The sequence below is a fragment of the Coenobita brevimanus genome, chromosome 25 (assembly GCF_032717465.1).
Source record: "Coenobita brevimanus isolate Jiangsu-jjx chromosome 25, ASM3271746v2, whole genome shotgun sequence".
Taxonomy (NCBI): Eukaryota; Metazoa; Arthropoda; class Malacostraca; order Decapoda; family Coenobitidae; genus Coenobita; species Coenobita brevimanus.
In genome coordinates this window covers 31,562,515-31,579,122 of record NC_136978.1, presented here as the reverse complement: position 1 = coordinate 31,579,122, position 16,608 = coordinate 31,562,515, and the positions used below count along the sequence as shown (strand labels likewise).

General features: G+C 43.2%; 1 protein-coding gene across 1 annotated transcript; it reads right to left on the bottom strand.

Moving 5' to 3' along the window:
• Positions 1 to 286: 286 nt before the first annotated feature.
• LOC145393664 (uncharacterized) lies at positions 287 to 4,006 on the bottom strand. Its single transcript, XM_080267714.1, has 4 exons — positions 3,967 to 4,006; positions 1,051 to 1,184; positions 658 to 795; positions 287 to 523 (listed from the first exon to the last, which is right to left on the bottom strand). The coding sequence occupies exons 1-4, from the start codon at positions 4,004 to 4,006 to the stop codon at positions 287 to 289; spliced, it is 549 nt and encodes a 182-aa protein (XP_080123840.1).
• Between the last annotated feature and the right edge of the window lie 12,602 nt (positions 4,007 to 16,608).

The window sequence follows — 16,608 nt, the reverse complement described above, 5'->3', positions numbered from 1 at the left end:
TATGTTTAAAAAGATCATGCATGTTCCTGTGTTCCCAAACCTCCTATTCTCCCTATCCCAACAATGATACATGAAAACATATAAGCAAAAATATTTCGCACAAGTTGCTGTCGTTCATTTAACCTTCTTACAAATTTTATGTATGTTAATATTTACTAATCAATTACTGTTGGTGGTGGGTAGAATCAATATGATCTTTAACATTTACTGCTCTGGTCATTTTATGTATGTTTTGTGTCTTACCACAGTAGTTATCAAATTGGGCTGAGTAACTTTCGGTATAAACTTACACGGGTGTTCGTGCCGACATATCGATGTTGATGGCCATGGTGTTCATCATGGAGAATGTCCAGTGAGAGGCAAGCAGAGCTCCGAGGTCGTCCCTGGGCAGGCGAGTGAGCACCAGGAGCCTAGTGGACCACACCAGGAGGCGGCCCCGGAGGGACCAGTGGGCGAAGGCGGCAAGGAAGGCTGGGTCGTCACTCACCACCACCACCGTCATGCACCATGACACCTGCCGCAGCTGATGATGTCACAAAGGTACACGTTGCTTGAATGACCTACTCTCCTCAGCAGTGATGCAACAGTGACCTACCTGCCTCAGCAGTAATATAACAGTGATCTACCCCACTCAGCAGTAATGAAACGGTGACCTACCTGACGAGCCTGGCTGACCACAAGGGAGAGCTGCTGCTGCGTCAAGTTAGCGTCATGGCCGCCCACGCTCACGTCATGGCCGCCCACACCCACACCAAACACACCCACACCCAGCCAATCTCCATCATCACCCATGTACTGAAACACAACATTACACTCCACAAATGCTGGACAGGAGTAAAGAGTACTCCCGTACACAGGAACATATAAGTTTAATTTGGGTTATAAGAACATGGGATTCAACCAAAAAGGTTTAAAACATGAAAATTTGGGTATAAATTTTTTGGTCAACTTTTTTTTTTTTTTTATATAACAAACTACACTACTTTTATGAGAGAGTGGGAGAGAGAGAGAGAGAGAAAAAATTAACTGGATAGTGACTCTATGACATACTTTATTTCTGTTGACAAAAGTTGGTACTGATGTGGTGCCATCTGTCAGAAAGAGTGGGAAACACTTGTCCAGTTCTGTTTCCATGAGCGTTGCCTCCATTGCCTGACTTGCATACTCTGCAACAGCACACTTGTCTGTTAAGAATAAGTAAGAATTACGACTGTGATAACAATTACATATATATATATATATATATATATATATATATATATATATATATATATATATATATATATATATATATATATGCACTGCTTAGGCATCAATTTTTCCTCTTGTCCTTGCATTGTCATTCACAAACATACGCTCTCTCTCCACATTTTTCTAATGTAAAAATAATCCAAGCTCATCTCTCTCTTGTCTCATTTAGGGTGCATACTGTAATTTCAGCTTTTCCAGCCTCTCTCGGAAAGACATTTCCTTCAAGCTTGATATTATCCTTGTGGCCAACTTCAGCATCTTTTCCATTTTAAATAACATGTTTGTTTTACGTTATGATTACGAGGATTTGGAATGGACAGGAATGTCTAGTATGAGGCTGTCTGTTACAATTAATTTTAGTACATGAGCTCCACTTTTACACGTATGGAGAACGAGTTTGAGAGTACCAGTAATTCAATCACAGTTTAACCCATCGCGTCCAGCATACTCGTATATTCCCGCCATCCCTTCTCTCAGATGGGCATTCCTGAGAAAATCGTCTATTTTTATACCTTCATATCTCAGCTAATACTTAAAAACAGAACACTAGGTGTCATAATACTCATCAGTCTTTCGACTTCAAGCTGATTGCCTCAGATGGTCCGTGAGGTGCATGTAGGAAGAGTGAGTAAGTGGGGAAAGGGGACTATTTTTTTTTTTTTTTTTTCCCGTCCAAAATTGTGGCATGATTGCTGCTGCGAGTCCGGTAACCATAGCAACGACCTTGAAGCAGGCTGGCTCAGGTACCTGCTCACCTCACCACTGCTCCACACCATCACCTTACACACACACACACACACACACACACACACAGATAGTCGAAGATATTTGCTACTATAACAAATTTTTTTTTTTTCTGGTGATTTGTACTTTTTCATCATAATAAATATACACACAGGAAAAGTAAAAAAATCAGGCACTGATTTCATCAAGAAACACTTTCTGCTTTCATTATTCACATAAACAGACACCGCATGTCCTCCTCCCTCCCTCCCTCCCTCCCCCACCTCCTCCTTTTCTCCACTGTATTTTCCACTGTAACAGATTTTTTTTTTTTTCCTATGCTTTGTGCTTTTCCATCATAACAAACACACACACATAAGAACTTAAAGAAAAAATAAGACACTGATTTCATAATGAAACAAATTTCTATTTCCATTATTCAAGTAAACTGACACAGTGGTGGTGAGAGATGCCCCACCGCACTACTTTCTCCCTCCTTCCTCCACCTCCTCCCTTTTTCCACTCGCCACATCCTCTGTCATCTCCTCATCCATGCCAATATCCCGCTCTTTCTCTGAACCATTCCCCTCATTGGAAATAGCAGATGGTCGTACAGGGGGAAATGAACGCACAGTGGAGGACTCGCGTGATCCTCCCTCCTCATGCGACGCATAAGTATCGACACTCAACATGGTGGTTGCTTTCCTCAGAGAAAGAGTCACTTTCTCCACTCAACACGTCGGTAATGTCACCTTGAGTTCTCTCCCTATTACACTATCACTAAGGCCTTTTCTTTTCTGGCCTTTGGACTTCATTGGTGTTGAAGTCGGTGGCTGCAGGCGCTCAGCTGAGGATCCGGAGAGTGGGAAAACTTCCTAGGTCTATCCATTTTTAAGGGGTAGGGGTAGGCAGCCCGGCCCTGGGAAGTACTACTGCCAAGGTGATGGGAGACACAAGTAATACCCTGGATTCCATTTTCTTTCCTAGACCTTTGTAGCTGGTTACATATCTTTCTGCCCCACACATCAAAGGGCATCAGGCTGCCCTCCTTACACAACACACACATCCACATTATATCACACTGACTTAAACCTGCTATCCTCTCTCCACGAAACACCGATCTTGTCATTTCATATACACTTTCCACAACACATCCTTGCTTCCCTCCCCCCCCATAAATAAGAACTATGGCTGCTGCTATACTGGGAATTAGGGTGGTGGTATGTCAGATGATCACCACCGGCAGGGCTGGGTCGTCTGCACAGGGCCCTCCCAGGCGATGTCAAGCAACTATGCCACCTTCAGTGTTGCGGCACCCCAAAACTGCTCATCAATGTAGTAAAATTTTCTTCTGCAATATTAGGGGACTTCACTCCAACATCAGCTCTGTTCACAATTTCCTTCAGTATAAGTCCCTAGATTTGCTATTTTTGACTGAGACTCAAGTAAGTTCCACCTCTGATTTAGCTCTATTTAATTTTCCTGGTTATATCTTGATTCAAAATTTCAGACCCAAAGGACGCGTTTGTTGCCTTGCTATATCAGAAATTACCCTGGAGGAGATTACTAAATTTAATTGTCCTTATTTCGACTATATCATATACAAATTAAGTTCTTTTGGTAAAAATATGCATTTCTGTTGTGTTTTTCGTTCCTCTAATGCTCCTCCAGAGCCAAGTATATATGACTCTTTGTCTTCCCAATTAAGTGTCCTCAACATTCATACTGCATCAGAAATGACTATCCTGGGTGATTTTAATGTCCATAATACTGAATAGCTCACTTATTCAGCCAGAACTGGTGACTCTGGTCTTGAATGTGAGCTATCTGTAGACTCATTTAATCACACCCATTTAGTCAGTCATTCTACCCGTGTACCAGACAACCCTGATCAAAATCTCCACCTATTGGACTTGTTTTTAACAACCAATTCAGATCATTAAAATGTCGAAGTGAAGTTCCCCCTCGGATCCTCGGATCATTGTCTGATACAAGCCACCAGTTCAATACCCTCCAGCTCTGAAACAGTCATGGTGACTAAATGGCATTACAACAAAGGAAACTGGGAGGGTCTCCAAAATTTTTTTTCATGGATGTTCCTTGGACGTCCTTTTTCTCTCAAGATGGAAACTCCACATTGGGCCACATACAAGATTTCATTAAAGTCGACATGGAAACATTTATTCCCAGTCATAGTTACAGAAAAAGATGTAATTCATCTAAAAGGTTGGACCACAGTTGTGCTAGAGTAACAGAACATAAAACAATAACCTATAATAATTATCCAACAGCCAAAACTAAAGAAGCCTTTAACCATTATAGAAATATCAGAAACCACGCCAGAACTTTTATCAATCTTTCTAAATCAAACTTTCTTCATAGACAAGCTAATGAACTACTAAACAACCCAAATGATTACAAAATATTCTGGTCTACCTTTTATTCATTCAAATCTAACTTTACTAGCACCACTTCCATTCCACCGTTACAGTCCCCCAATGGAAATCTAGTAAATGATCCACGTGGAAAAGCCAACCTTCTTGTTGATATTTTTTTCACAAACTCTACCCCAAATACAGAAAATCACAATATTCCTGTGCTTGATTTTGATTCCCCTCAAATACCTCCCTTCATGATACACACAAGATACTGTACGTACAAGCTGTATTACAGAATCTCTCAGTAGACAAAGCCACTGGTCCAGATGAAAGTCCTTCAATTGTATTTAACCCACCCCGTCCTGACCGATTTTTCACCACTGACTCCCCCCAATCCCGACCAATTTTGGAAAAAAAAACTCCGCTTTTGGTAAGAAACATCGAAAATTCATAGAGAAATCGCTCACCTGAGGTTTAAAATACTCGATACAGGTAGCAGTACTCCTTACCTTACTGGTTTTCTATCAGGCTGGCTTCAAAGAAAACGAGTTCTATGGGAGGGTAAGTATTCAACACCACTCATAAATGGTAATTATTTATTTATTTGATACAAATTTATAAGCAGTACGAGAGTATATTGGTTTTCACACAGTAATATAGGCAATATAAGCGTCATTTCACTCACCAAACACATCAACATACCTGACCTTTTTTGGCGACATTACCTGATCATAATTTCTGACAGTTTCTTACTCTAATGCTAGGTAAACTTTGTCCTCCACATTGTCATCGATTGGGGAATCACTCTGGCCTTGAATTTCGTACCATGGCGCAACATGGCTTTACTCTGGTAACAGGTGAATTGCCGAGACAATGGCGTGTGAGGGGGGGGGAGGTCATGCGGGGTAAGACATTGCCTCTGCCTGGCATCTTGTAGAGGAAAGTGTTCCGTGTATACATACCAAAAATCACGCACGAACATTGAAAATTGTGCAAATTAGGGACCTTGCAATTGATTCCCGTTTATATACTTCAACGAGACTGACAGTGACAAAACGTGTGGACGTATATATATGTCAACGGGAAGCAGTGGGTTAAAAATTGCTCCTCAGTGTTGGCTCCTGTATTGGCAAAATTTTTCCGCTTATGCATCTGTACCTCAAGTTTTCCAGCTTCCTGGAAAGAAGCAAATATCCATACTGTTCCTTAAAAATGGACCACTTCTGATCCATCAAACTATAGACCAATCGCTATAACTTCGTTCTCGGTAAAGCTTTTGAGACACTAATAAACAAAAACATAGTCAAGCACCTAGAAATCAGTAAATTAATCAATGATCGGAAGTATGGATTTAGACAAGAATATTCAGCTGTTGACATTTTTTGCCTTCTTACCCATCAAATTAACAAAACAATAGACCATCATGGTGAAACACACACAATGGCACTTGATATTTCAAAGCATTTCACAAAGTATGGCACCGGGCCATATTGTCTAAGATGTGACACTATCACTGGTTCCTCTAATTTCTTCTTACCTTCATAATAGAAAAATAAGGGTCATGGTAGGTGGAATTTTTTCCTAACTTCATTCCATTAATGCTGGCATACCTCAGGGATCAGTTTTGGCCCCAACCCTCCTATTCATTCATATAAATGACCTATCTCTCATTCATAATCCAATACACTCTTAATGCTGATGACACAATACTTCATAGTTCTTGCACATTTAGTACTTCCCTTACACAATATGATATTATAAATTCCCAAATACACACAGCAATTTCTCTGAACCAGGACCTTTCTAAAATTAATCAATGGGGACAAAATGGGGGTCTCATTTAATGCTTAGAAAACTAAATACATTAATTTCTCCAACAGAAAGAATCCTTTAGACTCTCACATAACTGTAAATGATTTCAATATTCCCATATCCACTACAATTGATAACCTAGGTGTCACACTAAACACCAACCTAAGCTGGACAGCTTATGTTAAATCCCTTGCTAAAAATGCTTCTAAAAAATTGGAACTTATGTACAGAGTTTGTGAATTCTTCACTGACGAGCAGTTGGCCACAATATACAAAAGTCATGTGAATTCTCAAATTGAGTACTGTTCCCCACTGTGGAGTGGATGTGGAGCAATTGCATTGAGGCAGTTGGACAAAATTCAAAATAAAGCCATTAAATTAATCAATAATCCTGCCATTACACAGAACCTTCCTTCATTATCAGTACGTAAAGATGTTTCATCTTTAGCACTAATTTACCGATATTTTTACCGTAAGTGCTCTGATGAGTTTGTTTCATTTGTGCCTCCACTTCACATTTTCTCCCGAAATACTTGGGAAGCTGGAGAGCCCACGAACTCACACTCTCTTCCCTGCAATGCAAAACCTCTGCTTATGAAAATTCATTTATCCCCAGAACTACTGCTCTCTGGAATTCACTTCCTTGGAGTTGCTTCCCACAGACATTTAATCCATCTTTATTTCATTCCAGTTGTTATAAATATTTTATAAATGGAGGATGCCTTTATGCACATGGACTTCTTTTTTTATTTGCTTCGTTTTTCCTTCCTCCATTCATTGTCTAAAAAAAAAAAATATGGAGGTACACAGGTCACTGAAAAGTGGCTTGGATGCATGCAGTAGGTTTGGCAGTTGCTGTGCGTGGTGAAAATAATCAGCAGAATACTCGCACAATGCAGCAAAACACTAGATCATGTATACATGCCACCTGGATGTCCTTGGGTCATCATGAATAAATGTCACCCGGATGCAGTGGGTTAACGTGTGGTCTTGTACCATAGCAGCTGTGGACGTCATGGGTGGAGTTTACCAGGGGGGATTATAAGTTATCAGGTGACTGTAAATCAAATTTGGGGGGGAGTTTGTCAGTGTATGAGATGTATGAAGGACAGTGCTTAGGAGAAATGATAATGCGAGTGTGAATGTGAGGAGGGGAAGGTCCAGCAGGAAGGGAATAGTGGAGGCTGAGGACAATGTTGTCCAAGAAGTAAGTAGGATTGCAAGAGCACCTGACGTGTGATGGCACTAGCCTGGATGTTATGATGTGATAGAGAGTGCCTCCACAAATGTGCATGGGACCACCAGTGCCCCAGCAAGTGAGTTGATAGAGGCAGATGTATTCAAGGAGAGGAAGCCCATTGCAATTTGGAGTAGGAGAGAGGTCACCCATAGCGGGATGTCAGGCATTAAAGTCATCCACAAAGATTATGCAACAAATTGTAGGAGTAAGAAAGACAGGGAGATTGAATCTTACAGGGGCAGAATACACATTACGTAAGCAGATCCTATCATTGCTCACTGTTCTCTCAAAAAGCTGAAAGATCATATCATTTGCAGAGCAGTAGAGACATTGATGCAGCATGGAGTAATGAATGAAACCAATGAATCCATTCCTGGTGAGGTGAACATAGAAAATATAGCCAGTAACCATGGTAGCCTTGAACGAATATAACATGCAGGTGATGGTGACATACATAGCTCTTGAGTGCGGCAGTTTTCGAATGACTTCTGACTCCAGAGTCATTCCAGGAAATAACATGAAGCAGCATTTGGTAAGCAAATTTACATTTAGGTTTCCAGGAGTCAGGTGGGGATGAGGAGGTAGTATGAGCACTGCTTTGTGGTGTAGCATGTGAGGGGTCCTTTTTCTACAGATCACTGATCCTCTCAAGGTGAAAGGAGATCCCATCAAGATTCTCTTGACAATGGTGACAATAATGGTGATAACCTGATGAAACTCAGCAAGAGACGCTTGTGTGCTTCTGGTGCTAGTGCACTGACTGACTAGGCCATTGATGCATGCCTTAATGGCATCAAAAGGTGTTGTAAGTGGTGTGCACACAGAGACAGAGAGGCCATGGCTTCATGGAGGGCAAGTACTTTTGGAGAATCGGGAGTGGAAGAAGAGGCAAGTGAAGTGGCTCCGTCGGGTGACAGTGGAGGTGGTGGTGAGTGTGGTAGCACAGCTCTAGGAGTCACGGCAAGACCTGAGCATTTGGTGCAGTCATGCCACACACTGACTCCAGGTCTATAACAATGAGGACATCACTATGAGATGCCCATTGGAGGTAAGGGTAATAGTTGCGAATTTGAAGTAGTAGCATCAGTGGTGTTGGTGAAGGGGCACAATATGGGCAAGTCCGCAAGGTATGGTTGACGGCACGCCACGCACACTACTCCAAGGCAGAGCAGTAGCATGATATATGTCCAATTCCCCAGCATTTCAAGCACCACGGCTGTTCGTCCTTCATTCTGTGTAGCTCACAGGATGAGAGACAAGCGAGGAAATTGAAGTTGACATCTGGCAGAGGAAGGTCTGAGAGGCTACCGGTGACAACAAGCCATTTGATGGGCATCCAATTTTGATGGAAACGATGAGCAATGAAGATGCCAAAGAGTTCTTTGGCCAACGAAGTTTCAACAACGACAGGGCAGTGAGTGATAAGGTAGGGAACTTATGGGGCCTGTCGACTGAGTCTTGAACATCCAAGGAAAAGAGATCAACACTCCTGAAGCTGTCTGTGATGTCCGCATGTATTCTTGAGATATAGAAGAAGCAGGAGGTCACCTCAGCTAGCTCCCAATTGAGACAGAACATCTACTTGACCTCAGATAAACAACAAAGCGCCATATCGACAGTCAGGTTCTCTTTGAAGAGCAGTTTGACATACTCAGCCAGGGGAGCAAATACTGGAGGAGCTGATGGATGTAGGGAAGGTTTCTTCTGAAGAGTGAGGCAAGGGAGGAAGTGATCATGAACCTTGTGCAGAGAAGTCTCATTGTGCTTCGGGTGTTTTTGCAGCAGGAGACAATGGTTCACTCTTGGTATCAGAAGTGTGTTCCATGGGGCGTTTGGTGGGATGCTACAGGTTGAGGCATTCTGGGAGTCACCATAACTGCAGTAGGTGTGGAGCCTTGGTATCCATGGTCAAGTGGGGGCCAGGCTTCCTCAACCAGGACATCATCATCACCAAGTGCTAGGTCGATCTCAAGATTTGTGGGGGTGGCAGGTCCAGAGTGTTCCATATCACCCTAATAGGGTAACATTTAGAACATTGGCAACACCTTCTTCAGTGCAGGTGGTGCATGTTTTCAGGCAGAGGGACATGGCCAATGATACTAAATGTCACACTCCTCACACTGCGTATGTACAGGTTATTTCGAGTTTAAGTTTTGCTATCCTCTAAGAGTCTAAGGAGAGGTACAGATAAGACTGAGTGGCCCGCAAAAGGTATTAATATCTATCAGCTCACTCACTCTCAGATAAGATCACATTACCCCATTCCCCATAATCCCTAAAATTCTGATCGTTACACTGGTGACTAAAATTCTCCTCATTACACTGGTGACAAAATTTTTCCAGCATTACAATTTAACTACTTAAACCCACTGGCATGTGATTTACCAATACCAAAAACAGACTAAGAGCGAATACTGAAACCTGATGCACCCCATTATCCACTTTTCATTCTTCTTCCCATCAAATACTTCTTGTTTCATTTCAAGATTTTAACACCTCCAATAGTTTTTATTATCCACAGTAGTCTTCTGTGTGGCACCCTATCAAATGCCTTCCTTGGATCCAGGAAGAGACAGACTACGGCGTTCTGCCTTTCTTGTTTTATGTCCACCATTCTGCTGTAGATCTCTGTGCAGGTAAGTTAGTGACACAAGATAATCCCGTCCTGAATTTAAACTGCTTTGATGTTATCATCTTGTTGTTAAAAAAATATTTTCTTCCTCATAATTATTTTTGTCAGAAACTGATGCCGGTGAAGGATAACAGTCTATAATCACGAGTAGATGAATCTTCCGTAGCTTCTTTATAAATATGACCATACGCAGTAATACTCAGATACTACATACCACCCGAATTTTTAATTTCCGATGGTATTTTACTGTCAATGCAGAGCACTCACATATGGGTGTTTTTTCTTAATTGTATTATGTACACATTTTTCTCATTCATTTAAGGTGAGCCTCGTGCCTAAGACTGGTTACATAATATTTTGTGACGTTGTTCGAATGTTTGGTGATGACTATATACATCAAGGGATGAAGATTTGTCGGTTTTACATATATGTAAGAATGTTTCTTGATTTATAGTTTTATTCAGATACTCCCAGTGGTCACCAGGAAAGGTATTAAAAGGAAATAATAGGATTTTCATCAAAGAGACTCTTGTACCCAAGGACAGAGAGCGCAGAGGCAAAAGGAACAAACTCGACAAAGGTCTATGATTCGTTTCTCAGCTCATACCTGCAGAACCTTTTCACTATCTGAGAAGCAAACAATAATTAATATATGTTTAAGTATTATTATATAGAGAGAAAATAGGCGTAAAACTACTGACGTTTCACAAATACTGACCATTATAACCATCGTAAGAATCTTATTTATAGGGTAAATAACGATCAGTACGACTAAGCTATATTAGTAGTCGTCTTTAGGCTATATGAACTCACACCATCGTAAAGTCATGGGTGTTGCTGTCAAATCAAATGAGTAGATTTATCTACGCGGTCTCGGCTGCAGAGCTCCAAGGTGCCTGGGGTGGGATTGATTGACTGATTGATTGAAAATGATTAAAATCTGGCGGCGCAACTGCCAGGGTCATATGCCGCCGGATGACAGAGTACAAGACACGCCAAAATAGAAAGTGCCTATTCAAAATAAAGTTAATATCTGTTAGTATGAATAAAATACTAAAAATAATAAAAGAATAGTTTATAAAATATCAATTACTTATAAAAGTGGGAGGAGGCCTGCCTTCTGAAGAAAACTAAAAACATCAGTAAAATCGCTAGAGGCTACACCAAGCATCGAGGACAAACAGTAAGCACCATCTGCCCCCCTTATGCCTATGGAGTAATCTCTGACGTGGGTCCCCCAGACTTGGACACTCGACCAGCAAGTGATGGCCAGTAAGGGGAACAAGGCAGTTATCACAGTACGGTTGGGCCTCACCATACATGAGGAACCCATGGGTAAGCTGAGAATGCCCAATGGAAGCCTAGCAAGAGCCACCTCCAGTCGCCGAGACACAGAGGGAAGAACCCTTGGCACAACCACTCTCTGAAAGATTTCTTTTAGTTTATTGTGAGCAACACCATCCCAGTGTCTCTGCCAACACGTACGAATTGCGTACCGCAAGTAAGGTGTTACATCAAAAGCAGGAGGTGGGTAGTCAGTTGGGGGCTGTTTAGAAGACACAGCTTTAGCTAAAGTATCTGCCCTCTCATTGCCCACCACACCAACATGTGCAGGAACCCAACAGAAGTCTACACGACGGCCAAGAAGAAAAAGCCACTCTAAAATTGACAAAACCAATGGATGGGATGCATTAAAAGACTCCATTGCAGACAAAGCACTAAGCGAGTCACTAAAACCCACAAAAACGGATTGGGGGAGAGTAAAAATGATTTTCAAAGCATATAAAATTCCAGTCAGTTCTGCCATATACACTGAAGTAATGCCAGGAAGACTACCGCCCCTACTAAAGGAAGGGAAGACAACACCAAATCCTACTCCAGTATCAGTCTTGGACCCGTCAGTATAGACGGGGACAGAACCCTCATGAATGGAGGTATTCTTAAAAGAGAGAGAGGGACACCTGAGAGGGAAGTGAGCCCTTTTTTTCAACAACGGACCTACAGAATGTCACACGAGGGAGTAGCCAAGAACCCACCCTTGGGATCCGATGTGGACAAATTGCCAGTCTCGGAACAGAGAGGGCTAACATAATAGACCGGACCCTGTAACCAAATGGCTTTGGGAAATTAGGACGGGTGTCAAAAATAGAAGATCGGGAATTCTGGGAGACAATGGCACAAGAAACTGAGTCTGGAATGCGGTGAAGAGGATACCAACACTTCATCATTAGCAACTGGCATCGCAGATCCAAGTGGAGTACACCAGCATCCACCAACAGACTTGGAATTGGGGATGATCTGAATGCCTCGGTTGCAAGACGTACACCAGCATGATGCACAGAATTTAACAACAGGAGGCGGGCATCTGTTGCAGAGGAGTAGACCTCACACCCATATTCAAGTTTAGGAAGAATAAGAGACTTATGCAAGAGGAAGAGGATCTGTCGGTCAGCACCCCAAGAGGTATGAGCTAAAACCCTCAAAAGACTCAAAGCTTTAATACAAGCCACCTTAACAGAATGAACATGAGGAACCCAGGTTAGTCGTCTATCAAACAGAAGACCCAGAAACCGCGTCTCTTCCACACAGGATATTCTCCTACCATAGAGATACAAGTCAGGGTCTAGGTGAACCCCTTGAAGGCGACAAAAATGTATAGCCAATGTCTTTGCTGAAGAAAAATGGAAACCGCGAGTTTCTGCCCAGTCAGAAATTCTATTGAGAGCCAGCTGCAACTTCCTCTCTATCAGAGACATTCTAGACAAGGTGAAGGAAATCGAGAGGTCATCGACATATAGTGATCCTCGTACACTGTCAGGAAGTACACTGATGACGCTGTTAATGTCTACAGCAAACAAAGTAACACTAAGGATACTCCCCTGTGGTACTCCATCTTCTACTGCTCGGGCATTAGAAAGCACTCCTCCCACTTGGACCCTTAAAATTCGGTTAGATAAAAACTGTTGAATAAAAATAGGTAAGCACCCATGAAGACCAAACTCATGAAGCGAGAGTTAAATACCATGACGCCATGCAGTGTCATATGCCTTCTTCAGATCGAAGACCGTGACCTGGTGTTGGTTAGTGGAAAAAGCCTCACAGACAGAAGATTCCAAGGACAGTAGTGCATCAGAGGTAGATCGCATTTTTCAAAAACCATACTGGGCAGGGGATAAGAAGTCACCTCTCTAAAAAGCACACAAGCCTAACATTGACCATCTTTTCCAAGACTTTACATATACAAGACATCAAAGAAATAGGCCGATAATTCGTCGCCTGTAGGTGGTCCTTACCTGGTTTGGGGATGGGGATAACTACAACAACACAACAACAAGCCGGAAACTCCCCAGAACACCAGATCTTATTAAACAGTGAAAGCAAAAACAACAGGGATTCATCAGACAGGTGGCATAAAAAGGCATAAGGAATATCATCATAACCAGGAGAGGAACCATGGCACTGCGACAGAGCTGTCTGGAGTTCAGAAATTGAAAATGGAACATTGTAAGGCTCTCCCCCAGCAGAGGCAAAACTGAGACCATGAGACTCTAGGTGCCGATGGTGGGAAGCTGAAGGCATATCTGCATCCTTCTGTGACACACTGGCAAAATGATCAGCAAGCAACTCTGCAACAGCAAATGGATCAGCCACAGTGCCACCTGCTGCAAATAAAACAGGAGGGGATGGAACAGTAAATTTTCCCAAAATTTTCCTTACCCGGTTCCACATCTGGGTGATGGAAGTCCTCGAATTGATGGAGGAAACATAACCCTTCCAGGACGAACGCCTGGCCTTCTTTAAGACCCGCCTCATATGAGCTCGTGCCCTCTGATACGCCACCAAATACTGAGGATCCCCACGGTGATGACGAAGTCGTGAGAAGGCGACTTCTTTGGTTCTCACTGCGGAACTGCACTCACAGTTCCACCAAGGAACCGGATGTTTAGGAAACTGACCCTTTGTTTTTGGAATAGATAATTGGGCTGCTGAGTGCAACATGGTATTGAAATATGACACAGCCTCAGTTAGACAGCCAAACTCGTTGACAGAAAGGGAAATGGAACTTAATTCCCTGAAACGTGACCAGTCAGCCTTATCCAAAAGCCAGCGAGGAAGACGTGGCTGAGGTCCACCTGCACTAGCAGTTAAGGGTAACGGAAAATGGACGCTGCCATACAGGTCCGGCAACACATCCCAGTTAAAATCTAAAACAGCATCAGCTGAACATAAGGACAAATCAATGGCAGTAAAAGTTCCTGTCTGGCTATGGAAATAAATCATTAAATTGGAGTTTAAAATGCCTAACTCCTCACCTTCCACTAAAGAGGCCAGCATAACACCCTGAGGGTCTCATTGCTTCCCCACAGTGGATGGTGGTCATTCAGATCTCCTAGTAACAGAAAGGGACAAGGAAGGCCATGAATAAGGCGTTCCAGATTTGCCCTTTCAACAGTAGCATTAGGAGGTAGATAAAGACTGCAAACTGTATACTGCCTACATAAAAACATCTGGACAGCAACTGCCTGCAAGGGACTGGAAATATCCAGATGACTCTATGGAATATCCTGGTGAAGGAAGTTAGCAGCACCTCCATGATGACCTTGGCCTGGCACAGGATCAGAATAAAAACCATTGTAGCCAGAAGGACCAGCAGGAGCAGTATCACCAACCATGGTCTCCTGGATACACACGCATAGAGGAGTAAATTGAGAAACAAGATGACACAGTTCCTCATAATTAGGACGTAGACCCTGACAATTCCACTGGATGATAGAACCCATAGTGGAGGCGAAAATGATTAAGTGTGGGACTGTACACCTCCTGATATGCGAGCAGGTTTGGAATGATGCTTAGAAAGGCCCTTGGTAAGAGACTGGCCAGCACCAAGAACCCGCGCTTTATGTCGAACATCCGTGGGCAAACGTGAGGACGTGGAAGAGGAAAGATTTACAACATTCTTCCTTTGAGATGGAATAACATTCGGCTTGGAAAGAGGCTTGGAGGCCACCTTGGGTGATGTGGGATGGCCAGTGCCACCATTAGAAGCTCCAGAAGTGGAGAGTCGACAGGATTAGAACCCTGCGAGGATGACATTATATTTTTCAGAGCGGATGCACCAACGGTCTCTCCAACACCATCCCCAGGTGGGGACCTGACTACAGGCGAACCAGCAGCAGTAACTTCCACTTAGCTAGACCCCTCAGCCTCTGAGGCAGAGGAAACAGTAGAGAGGTTGATACAAGGTTCGACAACAGAGACCTTAGGGGGCCAGTTTTCAGGCTCTGAGGACTCTGACGAATTACGGTGACATTTGCCGGGTACAGAAGGAGCCTCGTCCATACTGGACAAGGGGGAATGAGTCTTGTCAACATGTAGATCTGCCACCACCACAGAAGTATGCAAACCATCAGCCACTGGAGGCAGAGATCTTTGGAGCAGTGGGTGGACGAGCATCAGTCACACACGTATTAGTAATTCCAGGGTTAACATCCGTCAATTCATTAGGTGGGGAAGTGGTCACTGTAAAGGGTTGTGGCAACTTCTGGGACACAGTACGACGTACTGGTGCTCCAGAAAGGACAGAAGCATAAGAAACTTCAGGCTGAAAGAAGAGAGTCTGGGCCCTCCTCTTTGCATCTGGAAAGGAAACTTTCTCACGTGCATGAATGCTCAAAACCTCATTTTCAAGGCACTAGCTAGGACAGTTTTTGGAAGATACAACATGAGGACCCCCACAGTGATAGCATTTAAGGGGTCCTGGACAATCACTGGTATGACTCATTTCGCCACAGGAGGCACAAACACCAGGATGGCCAGCCAGTGCACGTTGGCAAAATTTGTTAACATGCTCATACCCCTGACAGTGGAAACACCGCTTTGGGTTCGGAACATAAGGCTTCACAGGCAGAGAGAGCCAAGCAAGTTTCACGGAAGCAGGCAACGTTAAGCGGTCAAAGGTCAGAAACAGCGTCGGAGTTGGGGTCAGAATACCATCGATCTTCTTCTGTACCTGGTCAACCTTTACAACACCATAAGAGCATAGTTCTTCTAATAACTGTGACTCAGGGTACCGCAGGAGGTCCCGAGAGTAAATAACCCCCTTACTCTGGTTGAAGGTGCCATGGGGTACATAGGACATACTATTGCCACATATGGAGGTCAAATTCTGGAGACGGGAGCTTTCTGCTGAGGAGGACACCTCAATAAGTAGGCTACCATCTCCCTGGGTTGATATCGCCGGTTCACGGCCACAAGCAGAAACAATGGCTCGGTGCAGTTCAAAAATATCTATATCCAGCACTGAACCACCAACAGAGGGTTTCAGTACTAGATAATTAGTGAAGGTCTCAGGCTTACTCTCTTCCGGGCTGAACTGCAGAGCCAAACCAACCTGACGTGACCTTCTCCTATTCCCAGTTGAACGCTGGGTCAGAGGAGGATAGTCCTTTGGGGCCTGGAAAGGCTTTAACGTGGCAATTAAAGAGAATGATTCCGCAGAATTATCAGGGACAGATGGGGTGTCGTCAACAGTATTTTTTGTTAAATAATCCATTAATATACAACAGAAACTT